The 22,708-nt window shown below is 51.4% G+C and overlaps 1 protein-coding gene across 1 annotated transcript; it reads right to left on the bottom strand.

Annotated features, from left to right (window-relative positions):
* Positions 1–10,462: 10,462 nt before the first annotated feature.
* Spon2 (spondin 2) lies at positions 10,463–16,240 on the bottom strand. Its single transcript, XM_021652480.2, has 6 exons — positions 15,985–16,240; positions 15,322–15,541; positions 14,718–14,941; positions 14,452–14,643; positions 13,927–14,101; positions 10,463–11,186 (listed from the first exon to the last, which is right to left on the bottom strand). Exons 2-6 carry the CDS (start codon positions 15,536–15,538, stop codon positions 11,002–11,004), a joined length of 993 nt encoding a protein of 330 aa, XP_021508155.1. The 5' UTR covers positions 15,539–15,541; positions 15,985–16,240; the 3' UTR covers positions 10,463–11,001.
* Between the last annotated feature and the right edge of the window lie 6,468 nt (positions 16,241–22,708).

Raw genomic sequence — 22,708 nt, 5'->3', positions numbered from 1 at the left:
GTCCAGATTCCTCTAGCCCTTAGCACATGCCTCTCCGCTGCTCTCCTCAGGCAGATTGACAGGAGGAGGTGCCATTCCCCGTGTGGCCAGCAGATGTCAGAAGAGAAGCACTACTTATGGGAGGAGGAAGCCTGGGAGAGAGGTCAGCAGGGCCGGAGTGACCAGCCGGGACAGAAGCTTACACAGTCACCTGTGGACGAGGCGCTTTGTCACGGCGCTCACAACCTGGCCAGGGCTTCACAGCACATGGGGTAAAAGACACACTCTCCCTCATACTCTTGCACTCTTTTCTGGTCCGTCACCCCCTTTCTGTTGAGATAATCCTTCATCCTTCCCTGCCCTCTTCTCACCATCGTCTACTGAATCTGCTCCATAAGTTCCTAGTTTCAGGCATTGTTTTTGTTCTTGAAGATTCCGAAAGTTGCAATTCTCCATAGTTTCGTCCATTTTGTCTGTGCGTCTCCCTGTCTTCCTTTTGATTATGGGGCGCTGCTGTGAACAATGGCACAGAAGGCTCTGTTTAGGGCCCTGTTTTATAATTCTCTGGGTTATAAACTTGTGAGTGGAATTTCTGAGTCCTATGTCCACTTATCTCATGTTCCACTGCTCCCCCAGAACTTAGTATAAGTTCATAGTTTGGATAAGGAAAGTTGTTTTGGGTTCAAGTCTGTGTAAACCCCTTGAGGCATGAGTTAATAGGTCCCTCCCCCACACCTGTCAAACTGGCAGTTCCAGCCTCTGTCACAATGGCTGTCTCCCTCAGCAGGACTGCTGACACTTCAGCTTCTCCCCTCCCCTCTGGGAGCGTTTCCTGGACCCTGCTTCAGAGAGCGCCCAACCCAGGGCAGCAAGGTTTCCAACACAGGCCTGAATGGGGTCTATTTGTCCTACTGGAATTTGGGCACTGGTAGCTATTTAATATGACGCCCTTTTCCTGTCTCCCAGTCTGTAAGAAAATTTGTACCTAAAAGCCAAGCGACACTTATGCAGAGGTATAGGGTCCCATTAAAAAAAAGACAAAAACAAAAACAACAAAACACTTTCCAAAGGGAAGGGGGCACCCAAATGTTCCCTGCATTCAGTAGTCTTTTCCTTAGTAATCTGTCGTCACACTAGGCTCCCTTCTAGTCCCAGTCTTTGTCAAAAGAAACTAGCTACCTCATTCTCAGAAAACAAAAGGATGAAAAGAAAAGAGGGGCTGCAGAGATGGCTCAGTGGTTAATATCGGACTTCCTGCCTGGGTGGGAAGATGTCCAGGAAACCCACCACTCCGAAGCCTGGAAAGGTATCCCAGCTCTGAGGTAGGACAGTGTCCAGGGGAAGAATATCCTGAGACACGGGAGCCCAGGAACCACCAGCTCTGAGGCAGGACAGTGTCCCAGGGGAACGGTGTTCTGAGACACCGTGTCCCAGGCAACACACAGCTCTAAGAGAAAGCCTCCTCAGCAGGAGAGGGTGTACCCAGCTGAGCTGAGGAGCTCAGGAGCCTAAGCCCCACTTCTTCTCCAGCCACTGCAGCTTCTAAGGAGGGTTTCCCCAACCCCAGCTGAGCTGAGGAGCTCAGGAGCCTAAGCCCTTCTCCGATTCTTCTCTTCTGGGCTTCTTCCGAAGAGAATCACACCAGGCAGCAAATCTCTTAAAACAGATTTATTGAAGGGATGGGATCCAAGAGAGGAAGGATGAAGCCAAAACCAGCTGCCTCTGCTCCCAGGAGAAACCAGCAGAAACCTGAACACAGCCTTTATATAGAATTTTTTAGGGGGTGGAGCATTCTCAGGCAGAGATTTCCAGAGTGGGGATTGGTGGAATTTCAAGTCCTGACCTTGGGGGAAGCTTAGGGATTGGTGGATTTTTGTTCAGACTTTTCGCCTAGAATTAGCATAAATCTGGGAGGGGTCCTACTGAGGGGCCGGAGATGGCCATTGTGCCAGAGGCTGGAACTGGCAGTGAGACAGTTGGAGAGGTTTGGGGGAGGGGCCTATTAAATCTTGCCTCAAAAGGTTAAACAGACTTGAACTCCAAGCTAAACAAAATAACTTTCCTTAAGTAAACTATGAACTTACACTAAGGGGTCAGATTCCTGGGCCTGGTCTCTGGCATGTAAAGCTTGCTGCCTCAGAGGAATGGCTGGTTTATACATTGTTGCCACAGAGATGACGCTGGAGCTCACACACTAGCTCCAGCTGGACATGCCTTCCTCTCCCTGAGTTCCCTGTCAGCAGCAGCCTAACTGTTAAGGCCTCAGGTGCTGCTGCTTTCTCTGTGGCTTCAACTTCTCAGTTTAGTCAGGAGTTCGATCTCAGGTCCCAGGGCTTTGAAGATTTAGCCTGAGCTGCCCAGAGGCAAATCTTGAAGCAGCTGGGCCCCCGCTCCCTGCTGGGGCTCCTCAGCAGAGGTCAGGACCCTTTCCTGCAAAGTAAACAAAGTGGACAAAGTACGCAAAGTAAACAGAGGAAGTCTGGCAGGGAAGGCTTTCTCCACTGCGAGGAGCTAACAGTTGAGAGCTCTTGCTTGCTCTTCCAGAGTGCTGAAGTTTGGTTCTCAGCACCCCTATCAGCTGGGTCACAACTGCCCGTAACTGCAGCAGGGAACCGGGCTTGGGTGCATATACCCGGCCCCACCCCCACACAGACATACTCAGAGAATTAAAAATAAAAAATAAATCTTAAAAAACAAAAGAAAAAGAAATGAAGAAAGATCTGCAGGGAGATCATCAGGCCTGAGGGATAACAGACACAGCTTCCCTTATCTTCCTCTTATCTCTCCTCAGACTCACCGTGGAAACCCGTCTTCACCTGCTTTCCTGTTACACAAACCTACCTGTAACTTGCTCTCAAGGGGCACTCATAAGTCACACGAAGAGAAACAAGATCAAACACAACTCCACAGGATGTCTGTATCTTAGGGCTTCCAGCAAGGTTTTCTTCGCTGGGCTCGGCTGTAGGGTCCTCATCGGACAAGTCTATACTGTCCTCCTCTCAGCACAGGCCGGAACTTCTCAGACATCGCTTCATTCAGGCAGTGTTAGGGCTGAAGACACAGCTGCTTCTCCACCAGGCTTACAGCAGGAAGCCAAGTTAGCAAGGCTGGAGGCAGAGTTCACGGGTTGGGAGCCGGCCTTGACAGAGCACCTACAACAAGCCAGGGACACACCAGGTGTTTTCCCCGCCCGGGGCTACATTGCCCCCTACTAACCAGCATGGCTTCGAGCCACCAGCCCGTCCAAGCGACTTTACTTTTCTCTGTCTCTGAAGTGTAGATTTCCCAGCTCTCTTGTGATCCGTGTTCAGTCCTAACGAGAAAAGCATACTTTGATGCCTGGCTCTGAGGTCATCTCCTGAACTCTCCAGGACGATGCATTTCACGAGACTCCACACACAGCTCGTATGTGTTCTTCCTGTATCTACGGGGCCTCGGGACATAGTCTCAGGTTTCACAAAGTCCAGGTAATTTCCTAACATGTATTTGCATTTTACTAGTAACTTCAAAGTTGAGATAGGAGCGTATTTGTGATTGGGTATGCGCTATGGAAGATTGAGGCATGTCAAAGGCTCTGTAGGCTTTTCAGCTCAGGGGAGTGGGGACGTGAGAACACAGAGTCCTTCACTGACAACAGGCAACATACCATGCCTGACCGACTCCACTGAACCTGCTGAAGCCATCCCTCGTGTGTTCACACAGCAAATGGAGCTAAGCCAGATCCCGGGGCTCATAACAGCAGGGAACGGGGCTTGTGTGCATGTCATCAACATCAAACAATAAACATGGAACAAAATGCTTCACTGAAGGGATTTTAAGAATAAATGTTATGAATTATATTTTATAGGCATAGCCAGGAGTACAGTGGCTACTGAAGGTAAGAGGCCCTGCTGGGCCTTCACAGCTACTGTGGTGAGCCTGGGTGGGGCCCCTCCTGTTCAGCTCAGTGGGTCTCAGCAGCGGCCACATCTCTGCACACTGCCGCCGTTGCCTTCCAGCTTGTCTTCCCATGTGTGCTCATCTGCCCGGCTCCTCCGTGCCTCTCACACTCTTCCGGCCTGTATTCCTTTTTCTGTGGCTGTCTCTCCTCGTCTGGCAATCCAGTCTCCTCCGCTAGTCTCGCCTCCTATGGAGTCTGTTCCACGAATTCCCGGTTTCAGCTATTGCGGTTCCCAGTTCTTGCGTGTATATTGTGTTTGCTTTAAAGACTCCAGTAGTTAAAATTCTTCTTATTTTCATCTGTTTCCGTATTTTCTTTAATGGTAAAAATTCTTTAAGTCCCTTTCTGAATTGTCTTTGGATTCTCTTTCAATTACTTGCTCACCTTTGCTGTTTTAGTAATTTGACTTTTTTTTTTATCTCAGCATATAAGTAATATCTTTTATTAATTCATTCTGTTTACAGCTTGATCACAGACCCCTCCCTGTTTTCCCACATACAGTGAGCTCCAGGAGGCTGGTGCATGTACACCCAAGATGTGTGTCCTGCTTGCTTTATAAGTCTGGTCAGAGCTCCAGACATTTGTTCTGCATATTCAAGCACAATTAGCATGCTAAGTGACATCAGAGATTTCCTACTTGAGGAAATCTGACAGCCCAGAAAATAAATCAAGCTTGGCTTCCAAGGTGTCAGACCTAGGCTTCCTGCCTTATGAATTATATAATTCACCCTGAAGGCAATTTTCATGTCAGTTTTTCATAACTTGATAAACTATCAGAGGAAAAAGCATTTAATGTTATTCCTGCTGCCAAACACAACAGACTTTAGGAGAATAGCGATACACTGCATCTCAGCCTTCGGTAGAAGAATCCATCTTACCCACCTGTTATCGGCATGTCACTTGGAATGTCTTCTCTTGCTCTCCAGCATAAAAATAGAAACTAGCCAAAAATGAAATCACGGAAGATATGCCCTTGCTTGCAACTCTGCAGCGTTAGCCGCTCCTTTCTGGTCCTTCCTTTGACATGGACAAGTTACAAGGGATTGCTCATTAGGAGTTTGCATTTCACTGAGTAATCTTTTCAAGCTGATCTTTGTAGGAAGTGACATATGGAGCCTACACTCGGGCAGATAATTGCTGCAAACCCCAGTAAACCAGAGGGTTACTTTCTGGTTTTGAGGATACTGAGGTGTGCTGATGAGTGACAGTTATTGTCAGGTCCGTTGGCTGGAGGAAACCTGAGTACCCTGCTTTACTCCTCCTGTGGTGAAGCCCAGAGCTGGCTTTTGTGACCAGCCTGGAGTTTTCTGATTGTCCCTAATGTATGGCAAGAGGTAAGGGAGGTATGACAGGAGGGAAAAGACAAAGGGAGAGTGATGTGGGAGGTAGGAAGAGGGCATGGAAATATGGAGAGAGGAAGGAGCAAATTGTTTCTGACACTAGAGCGCTGTTTTCCTCCTGCCTGGGGGCTGTCTCCCACCAGCCCACGAAGTCAGGAGGGGCACAAGACAAGGAGGGTTCCTGGAATGGCCTGTGAGCACTGTGCAGGGATCACACACCCTGGGAACCACTGCAGGGAGCCAGTTCAACTTTAATTCCAGAGAACAAAGACTATATCCCTTGGGGAGTGGGTGGGGCTCCAAGGATAGGGGTACACAATTGGTTGGAACTATGAACTTTAAAGATTCTTGATTTGCATTAAACAGCAGGCTCCTATCATGTGAATGGAAAGTCAGTACCTAATTATCCTATAGGCGAGGGGAGGGGAGGGAGAGCTAGCAGGGAGCTGTGTCAAAGGCCATATATCAGATATGGTTAGGGGCATCTGTGTCTAAAGACACTCTCTAGATGAAGTCAGGCAGAGAGAAAGCTTGTGCTGAGGGGAGGTAGTCCTGCATCTTGGTGGAGAGCTCAGATGGCCGTCTGGACCAGGAGGACCAGAGCGCCTGAGAAACGGGTAGCTTGGTGTCTCCCTGCGATCCTTCTGGTCCTCAGGGCCTATTGTTCCACTGCTCTCACTGAAAAGCGGTAAGAGCCTGGTTTTGTTGTTGTTGTGTTGGTTGTTTTTGTTTTTGTTTTGAGGCAAAGTCTCTCTGTGTAGCCTTCCCTGACCTGGAACTCACTATATAGATCAGGCTGGACTCTTATTCCTAGAGATCCACCTGCCTCTGGCTAGGGAGTGCCACCAGGCCCAGAAAGAGCCTGGATTCTAACTAAGGCCTTGCCTTGAGAAGACTCATAAGACAATTAATGACAGTCCCTTAGTGATCCAGAGTGGTGATAGGATCTTTACTGTGCCTGGGCGCCTGGGCAGAGGCTGTCAGACAGGCAGCCAGCCAGACTGCCCTCAGAGCAGCCACGCTGCTTTGGACCCTCTGCTCACTCTGAGGAGCCCGGTCGGTAGCCAGCCAGGACACACCTTCCTTGCCGCCCTCCAGTAATGAAATATTAGGTGTCCCCTGAATGGCCTTTTCTTGCCCACTTTTGCTCTTATCACTGGTAGGCCGGGATGAGATGGAGGGAGCGGCACTCCCAAGTAGCGTTGATGAAGACAGCAGTCGTGATGCACCGATGTAATGACAGCAAACAACAGTAGCAGAAAGATGGCAGATAGAGAACTCCGGAGAGTAGACGGAGAAAGCAGAAATCAGACACAGGAGAGACGACAAGAGAGGACAGTAGAGTGGGAAGAGAGCAAAGGCTGAATGAAGAGTATTGTGAGAGATAAGGAAGAAAAGCCGGAGGCCCTGGTGGCTAGACAGATCCAGCCTTGAGGCCAAGTTCCTCAAACAAGCTCCAAAAGTACGAGCTGCTGTCGGGGGTGGAAGGTCTCACTAGTTTAGGCCTAAGAAGTGTAACATTAGTTACTCAGGAGTTTTAACCCTAGAGAATATAGGTCTGAGGGTCCCAGAACTGAAGACCCACTGCCCCCCACCACCTGCTGCTGGTTACAGTAGCTGCCAAGTTGAAGCGGGGGACAAGTGTGTTATCTGTGGTTAAAGGCCAGAGCAGTCAATAAGCCTCTACCTTGAGCACATGGAGCCGAGGCTAGAGCAAAAGCTCCCTAGCTCTCCAGACATGGAATTGTAATTGTAATTGTGTCTGGATGTGCCCACCCAGACGTGAGGTTCTAGGCACTCAGAACCCGAGACTGCTACCACCGGAGCACTTCTCTCCACGGTGTGCAGTTAGGAACCAAGGGATCCCAGTCAGGCAGCTGAGAGTATCGCCGGGGAAGGGCACAACCGAGCACTAATGAGCTGGTGTTGATCTCTTTAGTTTTTGTACACACTGTCGCATTTTGTCTTGTTTTGCAGTAATGGGGATAGAATTCCAAGACGTCACAACTAAGACCCTGAACCCTTAGATAAGGAGTTAGATAGCCTCTCCTGAAATTCGTGGGGACCTGCACTTGTGTATGTGTGTGGACACACAATCAAAAAGAAAACAAGCCTTGTTTATATATATATATTCTGCCTTGTTTTCCTCAACTGTGAAGTGAAGTTCTTAGTTAGGGTCTCATTGCTGTGAAGAGAGGCCATGACCACGGCAACTCTTATGAAGGAAAACACTTCACTGGTTCCGGCTGACAGCCTCAGAGGTTTAGTCCACCATCATCATGGTGGGACATGGCGGCAGGAAGGCAGACGCGATGCTGGAGAAGGAGCTGAGAGATTTACATCTTGATCAACAGGCAGCAGAAGGAGACTGCGTGCCACACTGGGTGTAGCTTGAGCATAGGAGACCTCAAAGCCCAACCCCACAGCGACACGATTCCTCCAACTAGGCCTCCTCACAGTGCCATGCCCTATGGGCCAAGTATTCAAACACACAAGTCTGTGGGAGCCTATTGAAGCCACCACATGAGGTAATAATGGAGCCTGCTGTGTGTGGTGGAGGCAAAGCTCATCCCTGGCATACAGTCCACGTTATTTCATAGTCAGGTACCTTGAGAGGAGCTGTCCCGGCGTGCTATGTCTCTGTCCCCTCTTAGTGATTAAAAAAATGTTAAACAGATGTGTGTTTGTGTGTGCGCGCACATACATGTGCGTGTGTGTGTGTGTGTGTGTGTGTGTGTGTATGTATTAACATGTATACTTGAAACCCACAAGAGTCTGTTCTGTCCTCTACTGTGTGAGTTCATGTTGTCAGCGGCCCTGGTGCCCTGGTTTGAGCTGTTTGCTTTGAACCAGCGTCTCAGGACCTCAGGGGTGTGTCCATCCAGATAGAGAAAACTGGCTGTGCTATGTGGGTGGAGGCTGTCCTCTCTTGCTGGCAGCCTAAGGCAGCACTTCAGTGATGCCGTCGCACATTCTCTTCCATGGCTCCAGTGCTCACCCCTCCCATCACGTTCTCCTTGCAGTCCCAAAGGCTGGCCGTCCATCACCTTCTGTCGTGGAACGCCGCAGGGCCAGCCTCCTGGAATCCGTTTACCCCGTGTATAGGCTTCCTGGGTTCTACAGCCACTCAAAACCCAATATAACTCAGCCGGGGGACTGAGTAGGATGCAGACATCGACACAAACACCAGGTCACCTCCTTTGGGCCACGTGTCTTCAACTACCTACCCCCCCCCCCCCCCGCCGCATTGTTCAGGTCATGGCGGGGTCACAGAGCCGCTACAGGGCCTTCAGCCCTCCCCTTCCACAGGCTGCCTGGAATGCGGTCAATTATTCAGAGAACTGAAAGGCAGCCAAATACTGATCTGTGTTTATGCTGCCTTGTCAACAGATAGGGCAGTGTGTATCCCCTGAACTGAAATCTCACTGGCCTTCCTGAACCGGGAGGGGGAGGCTCTCTTCCCACTGCTGCCTTCCCCACCCCCCACTCCCTCTGCTCAGAGCTTTCTTGGGGCCCATCCAGCAGCATGTTCCACAAGCTATGGCCTCCAGCAGGGTCTCCACCAGAGACCCTGTGTTCTTGTGGATTTTGGCGACTCCGGAGCAGCTTGCGACTCTGTGACTCTGGTCTCACAACTGTCATCATTTGGCTGGAGCACTGAGTCCATCTGCTTGGGTTTAAATACACTGCAGTGACACCTCTCTGGCCTCCTTTCCAGTTCTGAGCTCCTGATGTGATACCCCCTACAGATATCCTGGGACTGATCATTCCAACCCTAGTGCCTCCTGGGTCTGATCTTACGGTTTGCTAATGCCCTGGCTGCAGGAGTGAGGACTGGTGTTCTGTGCATCTTGGGCTGGTGACCACTTGTTCCTGGAGACACATCCCAGTACAGCCTCCAGGCAGCCATGTTCCTTGCTCCAAAGTTTCTCTGATATTACCCCCCAAAGAACTTTAGAGAAAACCTTTCTTCCTTCCTTCCTTCCTTCCTTTCTCTCTCTCTTTCTTTCTTTTTCTTTCCTTTCTCTCTCTTTCTCTCTATTTCAGACACAGTCTCACTCTAACCCACTATGTAGCCCAGGCTATCCTCAAGCTCATAACAGTCCTCTATCTCGGCTCCTTAAATGCTGAGTAAAAGCTTTTAAGCGAGGTTTATCAGATCTCCATGACAACCTCCAGACTCACAACCCTGTGGTCTTGGTTTATGTACGAGACTTCTCAATGGCAGTAAGATATGTAGCAGTGGGAAGCAGGCCTGTCATCTGACTCTAGAACCGTCAGGGGTAAAGGTTTTAGCCAATCAGAGGAGTAGTCCACCAGAACCCCTTTGAAGCAAGGACAAGTTCTTCATATCCGAGCTGATGGCACAGGGCTAGGAGGGAACATCCCTGGAGTACTGCCCAGCCTGAGGCCGGATGCTAGAGTGACTGGGGAGTCTACTGGTGGTAGGAGCAGTCCTGAAACATGAGAAGGCTCTGGCAGATCAAAATGAGCCCTCAAGGCTGCTTCGGTTCACCTTTAGGGACATCTGCAAAGCCCATGTGTTGAGGTTGATGACCTAGAGTCGCACCAGGAGATGGTGGGGAACTGTGAGAAATGGGGCCCGTCAGGAGTCCTTCAGTCACTGGGAAACATCTTTGAAGGAGGTAAAAAAGACCTCCCTCCTTTCCTCTTTCATGTCAGCAATGAAGCAGATGGCTCTGCACTCCTGTGTCCTCCTTGCCATGATGCGCTAGCTCATCTTGGGCCCTAAACAGCAGACCTACAGACCATGTACTGAAACGTTCAAAACAGACGAAACAGACCTTTCCTCTCTCTAAGGTGTCTCTGATGCTTTGTCACAAAGACAGAAAGCTAACACAAGATATATATTTGAGGTTAAGGTGCCCGAGCTAAGGTTCCCAAGATGCACCCATTCTTAGGTAGCAGAGCTGTTTCTCTGTGGGAAGGAACAGAGCAGGGGACCCTGTAGAACTGACATTTCTCTAGATGCTGCTCTGGATGTCCCGCCACGTCTGCTGTCTTTGTGTGGTAGAGTCTGGCACGAGCGAGCACTGCTCAGGAAGGGTTCCCTGAGTCTGCTTCCTCAGTACCCATCCTCACTTTGCAGCCATGACATTGTTGCAGGTACCTGTGAAGGTGCGAGCCTTACTTGTATACACCTCTGCTCCAGGGTGTCCAGGAAGGAGAACACCTGCTGGCGTCTGTCAGGAACACAGCCTTTATTCAAATGCAAAGGGGCCAGTGACACAAAAGCGCCAAGTTTCCAAAACTGCCCCTCTTCGCTTATTTCTCCTGTGGTCACCCCTGTCTGAAGCTGAGAGCGGCGTGAAGGTTGCGTCCCTGGCCTCCAGGAGCGTGTGCGGTGGCAGCAGGTCTGAGGTATCTGGCAGCAGTGTGGTTGCGGGGCTCACAGGCTTGGGACGTCCTCTCACCTGTTCCTGGCACGCCTGCTCTCTGCATCAGAGGCAGCCTCCCACCACAGCAATAAATTACAAGGGACAGTGTGTAGAGCAGACCCATGGGTGTCGGGGTTCACACAGTGGGGGAGGCAGCCTGTCTCTTACCCATCACTGAGGGCCTCTGTGTCAAGAGTGTCTGTCAGCCCAGGATTGGTGGGAGATGGTGCAAAACTGCCCAAGCTCTTATCCCTGCCTTCATGAGCCTCCTGGGAACCCTTCAAGGCCCAGATCTTGAGTCCGAGGCTTGCAGGGATCCTAAGGGCTGGGTACTGGACTCGGCTTAGACACAGTTATCGGGGGCACACTCAGCCTCTTCTTCAAGCTCGGGGCAGGGGGTCCCATTGTTGGCAGGCTGAACACGGACATAACGAGTTCTGCTCTTGGCTCCCAACTTTCCACACGGTCCTCCACACAGCCCCCAGGATGACCACAGGGACACCTCGCAGTCCAGCGGTGTCTCCGGAGCTAGACAAAGCACAGGGAGACCCGAGGTGAGTACTGCGTGAGGAGACGCTTGGAAAAAGCAGAGGGGACCATCCCCACTCATGCAGACGTAAGCTCCAGGGTAACCTGTGGCAGCATCAGTCCTGGGATGCTACCAGCTGTGGAAGAGTCATGGCAACAGTGGGGCCCTCTCAGGAGGGAGGCGGCTCTCTGGCCACAGTGGCCTTCATAACTGACATATCTGAAGGCCTACAAATGCCAGGAACCCCTTTGGGTTGGGGGACCTTGCTTCCCCGTGAGGTTCACTTTCAGTAGCATCCCTTTTTCTTATGTCTCCTGTGTTCCCATCATAGTCACAAACTTAAAAATAATCAATTTGGAGCTATGGCTAAATGACCTGGTAGTTTCCATCTTCCAGATCAAAACGCAAATGTCCCAGGATCCAACACATGCCAAACCAGCCAGCCTGCCAGGGGAGAGCAATCACCTAGGAGCCCAGTCCCCACCACTGTGGTCACAAGAAGACAATGTAGTACTGGTGGCAGCAGCCGGGCCAGCGGCTCCCACCGCAGGACTCCATTTTTTATGAGTCCTGCCCTCATGCTGACGTAATCAATGCATAAGACATCCCAGAAACAAGTCGAAAGTTGGAAGAATTCAGAAAGGAACATGAGGAGGCTGGGAATGCCAGATAGAGTACCTGGCTTATTCTAGCAGGCACAGCAGGCCTCTCCTGAAATAGCCCTCCCCACAAAAGAAAGGGTGGGGCAGGGCCCATAAAGTCCCTTTGGAGAGATGAACAGACCCAGTCTTTGCCCAGAGCCTTGCCCAAGAGTGAGGGTTCCAGACTCCTGCACCCCCATCATCCCTACGGGGCTAGAGGCCTGAGTCCTTCCCAGCTTCCTGACAGTGACATCCAGCTGAGGCTCGGCTTGAGCTGTGAATGCTTCATGCAGCCCTGGTCTGCAGGGAGATCTTCCCAAATGTGGCTTTCGGACCCTGCAGATCCCAGTGAGAAGTAGACCTAGGATGCCCCGATGTGTGATCAAAAGTGAGAGAGACGACAGCAGAAGCCGGGTGGAGGTTCCCAGACAGCACCTGCCTTGGGCGAGGTCTGGCCTCTGACAGGATGGCAGTTGTGAGGACATGAGGGAATGAGGCAGAACACATCAGGCCCAGATGGGAGAAGCCCCAGCTACAGGCAATGGCTTTTCAGGACAGGAAACACCTCGGGACAATGAACCATCTTGTGCTCCTCGGGTGTACCGGATAGGGAAGTGCTTGATGGGTTCCTATATCCATAACTATAACTACGAGTAGAATTCCTGAAAGTTCCATCACCAGAGACGTGGCCCCTAGCCAGAGCAGGGGGCTGCAGCCACGCCCACCTCTCCTCTCTGTGTCTCTGTGTCATCTTCCACCCGCTGTCCTTCCTGCCATTTTTTTTTTTTTTTTTGCACTGTCCCCTGCTCTACCAGCAATGCTAACTTCCTAGGCCTGGCTAGGTAAGGTGGCTAACCGCTCCAAGGGTGAGGTAAACGGAACCTCTCCAGTGGCCGGCCTGCAAGTGTTCCCACAAGACTGTACCATGTCTGCCCAGGTGATGCCACTGTCCAGTGTTTACAGGACTGTGCTACATAGCCTAGCAAGCCCATCTCCTGCCCGACTCTGGCCTTGCCAATGAGTCAAAGCAGAAACCCTCCTAAGGGGCCAGGAAAAATGAGTTGGCTGCTGAACCTCCTTCAGTGCTTGGCAGTGTAGAAATGGCTCTGAAGTTTAGCAGATCTTGGCTAATTCTAAGTCCTTAAGAAAAGGAGGTGTAGCTGTCTGAAGGGTTCTTGTCCACCGTGGAGCCTGCTGCCAGATGGAGGCACACTCCCATCCTTCCAGTGTTAAAGACTGGGGAAACAAATGGCCCAGTCATTCTCTGCGCCCTCATGCAAGGGCTGCTGGGAACTGGAGCTACAAAGAGGGAGCTAGGATTCTCATCCTCAGTCACGGCTCCCTCGGCTCCCTCAGGGACTAATGCCCAAGGCACCTATTGAGACTGTCAAATTGTTCATGGGAACGTAAGAACCCTGCATGGCTCCGGTGAATTGGGAACTCTGCATTGGCCATGGCCAGACAGGGCCCAAGGCCCCACCCAAGGCCCCATGGGAGTGTCGAGTATGATGCTTCCACCAATGCCCTCTGATATCTTGGCTAGTGGAGACACAACTGGGACCTACCTCAGGGAAGTCTCACATCCACTTCCATCGGCTGTGACAGGCAGGTCCCTGGGTGCCTTTCGGCTGCACACTGCCTCTTAGCTCTATCTGGGGTCTTTCCCCCTTGTTCAAGGTGGTTCAGCAACAGATACTGCCAACGTTCTACCCACGGCATCTGAATCCACCAAACCCTAAACCTTTAAAAAGTAGTACCATCTCCTAAAGAGTGACAGGAATTCCCCTGTCCAAAACTGCCCAGGCTCGGGTTTCCTGTGACGTCAGAGGCCTGGGAAATTCTGCAGACTCTTAGGGACTGTGTTAAAGACAAGGGCTGACCTGGCACAGGGTGGGCCTTGGGACCTGGCAGGTGACCTTGGATGACATACACCCTGCAGTGGCCAGGGCACCAACTCAGCTGTGGCTTCTCTCCCGGTTCAGACCGTGGTGACATGAAGTAATGACGCCTGCGCTCCAGTACACCTTCCCAGCCCGTGGCTGCCTCCTCCTGCTAGCCTGTCCACCTCAGGCTAGCAGATGGAAAGCACAGAAATTACCTGAGAGGCTGTCGACAATCTCATTGCCCCTGCTGGCCAGGTCCAGGGTAGGCGGGGCAAAGGCCCTGGGGCTCTGCCGAAGCCGCACGAAGGTCACTTTGGCAATGGGAGGCAAGGACTTTAGGCGTGGGTAGTAGAACGAGTTTGCTGGGTGACTGGGTGATGAGGCTGTTATCTGGATGAAGGAAGAGGAGAGAGCTGGCACAGGGGTTCAGGAAGCCCGCTTTCAAGGGTGAGTCTGGCCTCCAGAGTCAGTCCCCAGCATCAAACAGGATAGTGACAGAAAACACCCCCAACTCAGTCTCATCTGAGTGACTCTCAAGCCCAGCATAGCTGGGGGTGGGGTGGGGTGGGGGGTGGCACATGACCTTTCCCCAAGACTGAGGAGGTCCTCTGTCTCCCAGCGGTATCACAACCAGGCTGGCCATCTTCTTTGCCCTACCCAACCCAGAGACCAGAGCTACCTGTGCAATGGGGAGTGACTATATAGCCTGAGCGGCGGGGCAAGGGCCGTAGAGCGCTTACCTCGGTCACTGTGTCCTGTGGAATGGTTGCGAAGTTGGGAGAGGAGAAGGTGAAGCCGCTGTCTGTCCCCGCATCGTGGGGGTAAAGATCCAGGACCACCTGCTCCTTCCAGCGGCCTCCCTCACACAGGTCCAGACTGTCAACGCCCACAAACCAGTCAGGGCTGGGGACGATGCGTACCACGAAGGACACCTGATGGGACCAGAAGGCTCAGCCGCCGCCGCAGCCTCGGTATATCCCCTCTTCCGGGGCTAGCCGTGGCTTACCAGCGAGTGCCTAGGGTGCACCTCCAGCTCTGCGGAGGTCTGCCCGGTGCCGCTAGGGACGGCGGGAGCTGAGAATACGGCGTGCACGCTCTGGAGCTTCTCTCCCGCGGCCTCGATCTCTTTCATCAGCGCCCAGGCCTCACCGCGCTCCGCGAAGTCCCTCAGCCCGTTGCTGACGTACTCGTTCTTCCTCCACATGCTGTAGTCAGAGCTGTGAGCCGCCCCTGCGCAAAGGCCTGACTGCGTGAGTGGGCAGCTGGGATGGGAGGCAGCAGGGCTATACAGACTTCAATCCCCCCCCCGGCCGTCCCCGGGGACACGTGTCCCTCTCCTCCCAGATATCAGCTCCCTGGCTGAATGGTAAGGAGCTAGCACAGGGAGAGAGTAATATCCTTTGTACACCTGGCTAGGCGGCTGGTGCCCCCCAGCCCTGCTGTGGCCACGCTGCCCTCCGCCAGCCACCAGTACAGTGGGCGCTTAGTGTCTTTTGTGTTGGAAGTTTCCTAGATAAGAATGACCTGTGCTGTGTGCTGTGAAACCAGCAGGTTCTGCTCCCTTCCCTGTAGCCTCCTGGCTAGGGCAGAAGGAGGAAGGGTGCCCTTACCCAGCAGGGAGGACCACTGTGCAGGGGGCCGAAACAGAGGGTACTGCTTGGGGAACGCCGTCCGGCTCCACTTGCCAGTGAAAGTGAGGCTGTACCTAGCCAGAGGCCGGGCTGTGCAGACAGATTCTCCTCCCAGCGGCTGGCCCGGGACGGAGCCTAGTATGGCCAGGAGGAAGGCCCCCAGAGCTCTGCCCAAGGAGAAACTCACGCTTTCCATCACCTATGGCAGAGGGAGAGAAAGTGTTGGCACCTTTAGTCCCAAGAAGGCCCCTGCCCACGCAGCCCTGGAAGAGAACAGAATAAACTCCCACATCGGTGAGATGCCTGCAAACACATCTCCAGGTCCCCAAAATGCCCCTGGGAGAGTTTCCCAGATCTCGTCCAGGGAAAAGAAGGGCACCGGGTTACAGGTACTGGTTTATTTTCACTGCCTGTCTACAAGAGCCTCATTGTAAGCGCAGCCCACGGGGGCGCACACCTCCTGGCTGCTCTACACTGTGTTGTCAGCACTGTGAAATGTGCCGGGCACGTACATTTCCTGTAGTAGCTATGCATGTACACAGATCAGCAAAGTTCAGGTCATGCCCAGCCCCCAGGGTAGTCTCTGGAGGATTTCTGGTCCAGGAGCCCCAGGCCCTCTTTGGATGGGTACACCGCACTCACCTGGCAGGAGCAGCAGGGACAGGCTGCTGGGCTATCAGCTTCAGGACTGGTCCCAGAGCCCAAGGTCAGTGCCTCTGGTCAAAAGACAGGGCCCAGCTCTTCCTGTCTTCTGTCTTCTGTGCCTCGCCCCAGAAAGTGGCAGAAGGGACAAGGAAGCAAAAACTGTTTTGCTTGGGTGCTGCAGGGGCTGCTCTCCTCAACCTTCCCACAAGTTCTGACTGCAGTGACCTGCTCCAGCTGAGCTCACTCTCCGCCCCCTCCAGCTAACTGCTGCCCTGCCGCACCCCTTTCTTTGTCTTTCCCTCTCTCTCCGCCCCCCTCCTTCCTCTAATAAGCTTTTTCTGGGTGGTGCTGCAAGGGGCTTCGTGTTCAAAGGCCAAAGCCCACATTGGTGCCTGTGTGACCTTTGCCACAGACATGACCAGAATGTGGCCCACATTTTCTACTTGACAAGTGTGTGTGTGTTGGGGAGGTGGTGTGAGGAGTCTCGGCTCTACCAGCTCAGCTGTAATAGGCTTTGGAGCTCTGCCAGCCAGTCACCTCTTTCTCCTTGGGGTCTGGGCTATACCACAATAAGGGCCTACACTGCCAGCCAAAGGCAATCAGAACAGCCCAGGGAGCCCAGGGAACCCAGGCTCCTCGATGCTCTCCTTCCTCCGGGCCTCGGAGTCACCATTCCTTCTTTAGACAGGGTCGCAGATTCTGGAGTCCACTGCAGCTCAGTGTCAGGGAAATACTTTCAAAACTACTGTGGAAGCCTAGAAACTAAGGAGAAGGAAGAGTGGAGACATCTCACTCAGCCTCTGCCGGGTCCCCCACACACACCAAAATATGCAGAGAGCCGATCCAAAACACATTCTGGGTTTTGGAACAAGCTAATGTTTCACTGTCAGACAGACAGTGAGAGAGAATAAATAGAATCAACGGGGCTAGAATGCAAACAAAGCAAATGACTTCACCCTCATTTCAAATAAATAGTGCAGTCACAGAGCAGTGACTGTGAACACAGCATTTGGGCTCCAGGCCTAGAGGCCAAAGACAAACTGCTCCAGCACTTCTCAAACTGTTGGTCTGGTGGCACTGGCTTACCAGCTTGAAAGTCACCAGGAGCCCTAAAGCTTCTGTCCGTGTGGGTTTTAGCTATACATGCTTATCAAGTCAGGGCAAGTGAGGGCAAAGAAAACTTAACTCACTTGACATAACAAAAGCTATCATGTGTTAGCAGAAGTTGCTCAATGGCTTAAGCGGAGCAGTTGTATTTCACAAGTTGATCAGAAATGTGGCATGGCTCATCAGCAGTACCAATCCCTGCCCTGGCTCGCTGGGGAGAAGATGGCTGGACCGATGTATCTAGTATAGCTCCTCTGATGGATGCAGAATGAAGCTGTGAAGACAGTCAAGCCTAAGCAGACATTAGAACAAGGGCTTTCTTTCCCTTTCCAGATAAGTGTCCCAGGACAGCTTGGAAAGTCCCACTGTCCCACAACAGAGAACGGACATAGACAGATGCTCTTATGAGGTGGACTTGACCTTGTGGACGCTGCAGGATCTTTACCATGCCACACAACACTGATCTTTGATTCAGAAGCTCCTTTCTCCTGACTTACTCTGTGCTCTGGGACTAGCTGTGGACCATCTTTGCCACAGGATCCAGGTTTCTCACTTCCAACAAGAGTTCCAGGGACTATAGGGACCAGGAAGCTCCCCATATTGTGAGAGAGGGTTTGGGGGGGCTAGGGCTCTCACAGTGTTGTGGAGAGGGGCTGCAGGGGCAGCAGGGAGATGGTTTACACACATGAAGATAAACATCCCACTCCCCTGTGTGTGTGGTGTCCTGGGGAACAGCCATAAAGCTGTAGCTAGAGACAGCCAGGCCAGTCTCCACCTACAGGAGCTTAGGCTCTAGGAAGAGGATACAAAACGACTCCTACTCAGCCAGGAGTCGCTGTGGGCAACTTCAGTCCAGCTCCTGCCCAATACCCAGTGAGGCTCATTCCATCCCACAGGACAAGGCAGGAGTTAACAGCCCCAGCCCGGGGTAGCAGGAAGCTCTTATCCCAGCCTCACGTCTATGAAGTCTGTGTGACTTGGGTACCCGCTGATTTATGCAATGGGAATGGGCCAATACCAGTCACCTCCAAGCAGAGTTGCGGCTGCCCAGCCAGGGCTGCCCTCAGGAGGTCTGGACAGGAGGATAGCCAGGCAAGAACTACCATTTAGTGGTGGCAGTGTCCCCTAAAAATAATGACTGAGAAGTTTCATGGACATGATGGGACATGGGAACTTGGTCATAGCATAACAACGGCTCTTTTAGAACCTACCTACACCCCTCCCTAGGTGTGGCACAGGCTCCTAGGCCTGACCTGGGAAGAGACATGCTCCCAAGCCACATCTGCTGACTCAGGCTTGGGATCCCCACCCACAGGATGGCTGTCGCCTGCAGGGCACACAGGCTTTCGGCATGTCTGGCTGCCAGGTGCCCCGGGTAGGAATTAAAAACTCACCCTCCGATAGTATATAATCCACCCCCCCCCCAGACTCACACTCGTCTGTTCACCGGCTCCAGCCTGGCTCCGTGATATGTGCTCTGTATAGTATGCTCTCCAGAGGCTGCGTCCACTCTTGGGCAGTATTCCCAGGACGCAGCCACCAGAATGGCTCTCTCGTGACCCACTGCCTCCCCTTTCTACCGGGCACTGAGCACTCCTAGCACCGGGCCTCTGCTTGCATCCTTCTATGTAGAGGAAGCTCCTTCAAGCCGGCTGCAGGTCTTTCAGAAAGCCCTGCAGCCGGCCCAGCCCAGAGGGGGCACCTGCTCACTCACACCAGACTTCCAGCCCCCTTTATGGCTTCACTTTCCATCTCCTGCAGAGGGGGAAGTCTGTCCCAGCTTTGTAAGCAGCCTGAGCTCTGCTACAGGATGTTAAGTGCTCACAGAGGCATCAGCAGGCTGAAGGCAGGCTCTGGACTAGGCTTCCAGGCACAACTTCCAGAGCTATGCAGTCAGCTGGGCTGCAAAGTTGGCTGCTAGCCCAACCAGCTCGGGAACTTGTCCCACAGGGCACTGCTGCCCAGCCGCCTCCCTCGTCTCTCCTCTTCTGTCTCCCATGTCACTATTCCAGGTCAGATTTCGAATAGCATCTCTGACTGAACTATATCCAGTAAGTGAGTCCCGGGTTCAGCCTTGTGGCTTTGCTTTCTTGGGAAAGCCCTAGGGAGAAAAGCCTCAATACCCATAGCACCCATCCCTAGCTGCTTGTCTTAGCCGCTGAGCTAATGCAAGTGGGGCCGCTTGCCTCCCTGCAATACGTAAGCACGAGCGAGCACTGCGGCCATGAAACCCCAGAAGGAGCCCTGGAGTGCCTCCCCACCCCCCACATCAGCACAGCACCTCTTCCCCTCCTGGAGGAGACCAGGCCATGCCTGGCACATGACAGAGAACCTGCAGGTGCTGTGTGGCTCCAATACGGGCTTTCTCCTTCCCGCTGTGCAACAGCTGACCGCCTCCTTGGGGCAGCGAGATGACTGCTAAAGCCTGGTGACCCGAGCTCAATCCCTAAACCCATCTAAAGGTGAAAAGGGAGAAGCATTCCACAAAGTTCTCCTCATGAGATCCTCCACAGTAGAAAATAAAATAAAGGCGCACCTGGCCATCTCTAGGCGCATCTGCCACAGTTTCTTCACATTTGATGTAAGGTGCCGGGACCTCAGCAAAAAATGAGAGAGTAAGAGCCTCTGAGAATGCTCTCCACCAAACCAACAAAAAAAGCTGGTAAAAATGTCTGGACAGGGCCGGCACGTGGTGTATAAGCTGACGGCATGACCGCTCCATGGCATGGTTAAAGGGAAGGTTTTTGTTGTAGATGTGAGAGAGAAGATAGACAAAGGCACCTGGAAGAGTCCAGAACACAGAGAGAAAGTAGAACATGGCCAGCACTGAGGGAGCAGGGTCATGCTGATAGATGCCACAGGTGAGGGAAATGACTCCTTTCAGCAGATGGGAACCAGGTTCACAAGCTCCTGAGTAATCCTGGCTTTTATCTAAAGTACCAAGAGTCCTCCTATAGTCTAGATTGAGCTCATTTCTGGATATCTGGACGCCCTTTGGAGTCTGGGAAATTGGTGTTTCCTTGGGACCTGACACTTAGTAGACCAAGGCAGGAGGATCTCTGTGAGTTCAAGGTCAGCCTGTTCTACATACTCAGCTCCAGGCTAGTCAGGACTACATAGTGAGACTCTGTTTCACAATTTTTTCTTTAAATAAGGAAGAAATGTCTGGACAGGGTTGGGGTAGTCTGGAAATAAACCAAAGGCTGCAAGAGTAAATGGGAAGTTATTAGTCAAGAAAATAGGGAAGGTGGAAAACATTTAACTACCTCAGACCTAAACCTTCTCTCCATTAACAGTGGGACGATAGTCTGGAAGCCTCTGCCCTGGAGAGCTTCTCAAAGCATCATGTTGTCTTTCTCTCCCCTCTCTGGTAGCTCCATGAAAGACTCCGCTTAGGACGCTGTCTTTATTTGACTTGATTCTGAGTCTTTCCCAGAGGCTATTACAGGTAATGATTAAGGCAGCTGCCCAAAGGGGGCGCTAAAAGTTGAGGCCAAAAAATCTAGAATAAAAAGCTGGGAGGTGGGAAGTGTATAGGAAACTTTGAGAACTTCCTAAGGACCCAGAAGGCCGCACATTCCAAGAGATCAGGAAACGCCAAGGCTCAGGAAAGGCCTGACAAGGTCCCTGAGTTCTCACCCCTGACTGACCTTGAGGCTCTTCCCAAGCAGGAAGTGAGGGCTCAGTGCCCTTATTAAGTGCCTGGCTGAGTGTTTCCAGCAAATCCCAACATATATCGATAACCCCAGAACTGAGAGAGTAAATGATTCCAGACATCTTCAGTCCAGTAATTAGCTGACCACCAAGTTAACCAAGGACAGAATTTATGGCCATGCATGGCAAAGAATACAAATATTTCAAACTTTAGCTGGAAAGTCACTAAAGAAACCTCGACAAACAGTAACCCCTGAAGAGGGGAAGGATCTAATTTCCAGAGATGTCAAATTATACTCTCTAAACTGTTCAGGTTCCAACAAAAATGCACATAACACGCAAAAAAAAAAAAAAAAAAAAAAAGGGAGCATGGCCCATACACAGACAGTAAGAAAGCAGCTATAGAAACCTAGCGAGGCAGCCCAGGCCTTGGACACAGCAGATAAAGACTTTAACAGTCGTAAGTCTGCTCAGAGATCTAAGAGCCAGGCTTGGTGGCTTACACCTCCAATCCTAGCTGTCGGGAGGCAGAAGTGTGATTACCACAAATTCCAAGCTGGGCTTTTCTACATACAAGTTACAGATGCACCTGGACTGGGTGACAGGATCCTGCCAGACTGCCCCCATCTCACAGAGGAAGCTGTGTCTGACAGAGTGTGAGAGTGATGCCTCACCAAAGAATGGTGTCAGCGAATGGCAGAAATTACAGGACAACAGAAATCTTCTAATTGCTCAGGGGCCCAGCAGGAGATCTGAGGAGATGGAATAAGAAATCCATAAAAGGAATAGGTCAATTGAGATTATCCAGTCTGGGAAAGAATTAGGAAAATGAAAACCAAACAAACACTAGAGACTTGCAGAGGACCATCAAACACAAACAATTGCACAACTGAAATCCCAAAGGGAGAAGAGGAGATGGCGAGTGTTGGTGAAAAAAAAAAAAAACCCACAGCTCTCATCTTAAAGGGAATAATAAGTAGTTTCTTCTGGAGCCATTTTGGATGACCATGGCTTCAGAAACAGATTTAGGTTACCCCAAATTCCACGTTCCAATGTGAGAGTAGTTTCACAGGGTTGTTATAGTTTTACAGGACACAAACAGTCACAGGTCAAGACAAGTTTAAAAGACACTGCTGGGTACACCGGAGAAGTGGAAATAATGAAATGGGGCCGCTATTTTATAGGCCCAAGATGGGATGTGATGACATTCTTAGCTCTCGTGTTCTACTAAGTTGAAAAGCTTCTAGGAGGTTTTCAACTATTATAAGATGTTAGTTATAAGTTAACAGCTTCTAATGGGTTTTTATTTGTTATCATGGGGTGCCAGGAGTGGGGCAAGAAATGGCTGTTCCAGAAGCTAAAACTCGCCCAAGATAGATTATCATCCTCTGAGCCTACAAAAATCCCAGTCTCTCCACAATACGGAGACCCCAGTGTCCATCAGTCACGGCACACACAGCCTTCTTCCAGGAGCTTTTTTATTCACAGCCAGTTTCTTTTTAGGAATTTTCATTCACAAGAGAAGAATTCTGAAAAAAAAAAAAAAAAAAAAACAGCTAAAACTTTCTAAAACGGATGGAAAAAGGTATCTATCCATCTAAGAAGCTGAGCTGATTGTAGGTATGGAACATGCAAAAAGAGCTTCACACAGTCACAGTTCGGCTTTCTCAAGCCCTAAAATCCCAAGTCAGCAAGAGAAAGGCACTCCATTACAGGGGCTACTCCATTAGATTTCATACCTCACCCTTACCAGAAACCTGGTAAGACAGGAGGTGATGGGATGCTGAATCGAAGGAATGACAACAATTAAAAAAAAAAAAAAGCCAAGAACTCTAGAAAAGACTGTCATTCCACAATAGCCCAAACAAGAATTTATCCTTAGGAAAGCTTCTCCAAAAGAAAGCCCAAAGGGAATTCTTCAGACTGAAACAAAGAGACAGTAACTCAAAGCCTTGCAAAG

Source organism: Meriones unguiculatus, chromosome 12, assembly GCF_030254825.1.
Source record: "Meriones unguiculatus strain TT.TT164.6M chromosome 12, Bangor_MerUng_6.1, whole genome shotgun sequence".
NCBI classification, from domain to species: Eukaryota; Metazoa; Chordata; class Mammalia; order Rodentia; family Muridae; genus Meriones; species Meriones unguiculatus.
The sequence above is the reverse complement of the archived record's forward strand: the minus strand, read 5'-3'. Positions and strand labels throughout refer to the sequence as shown.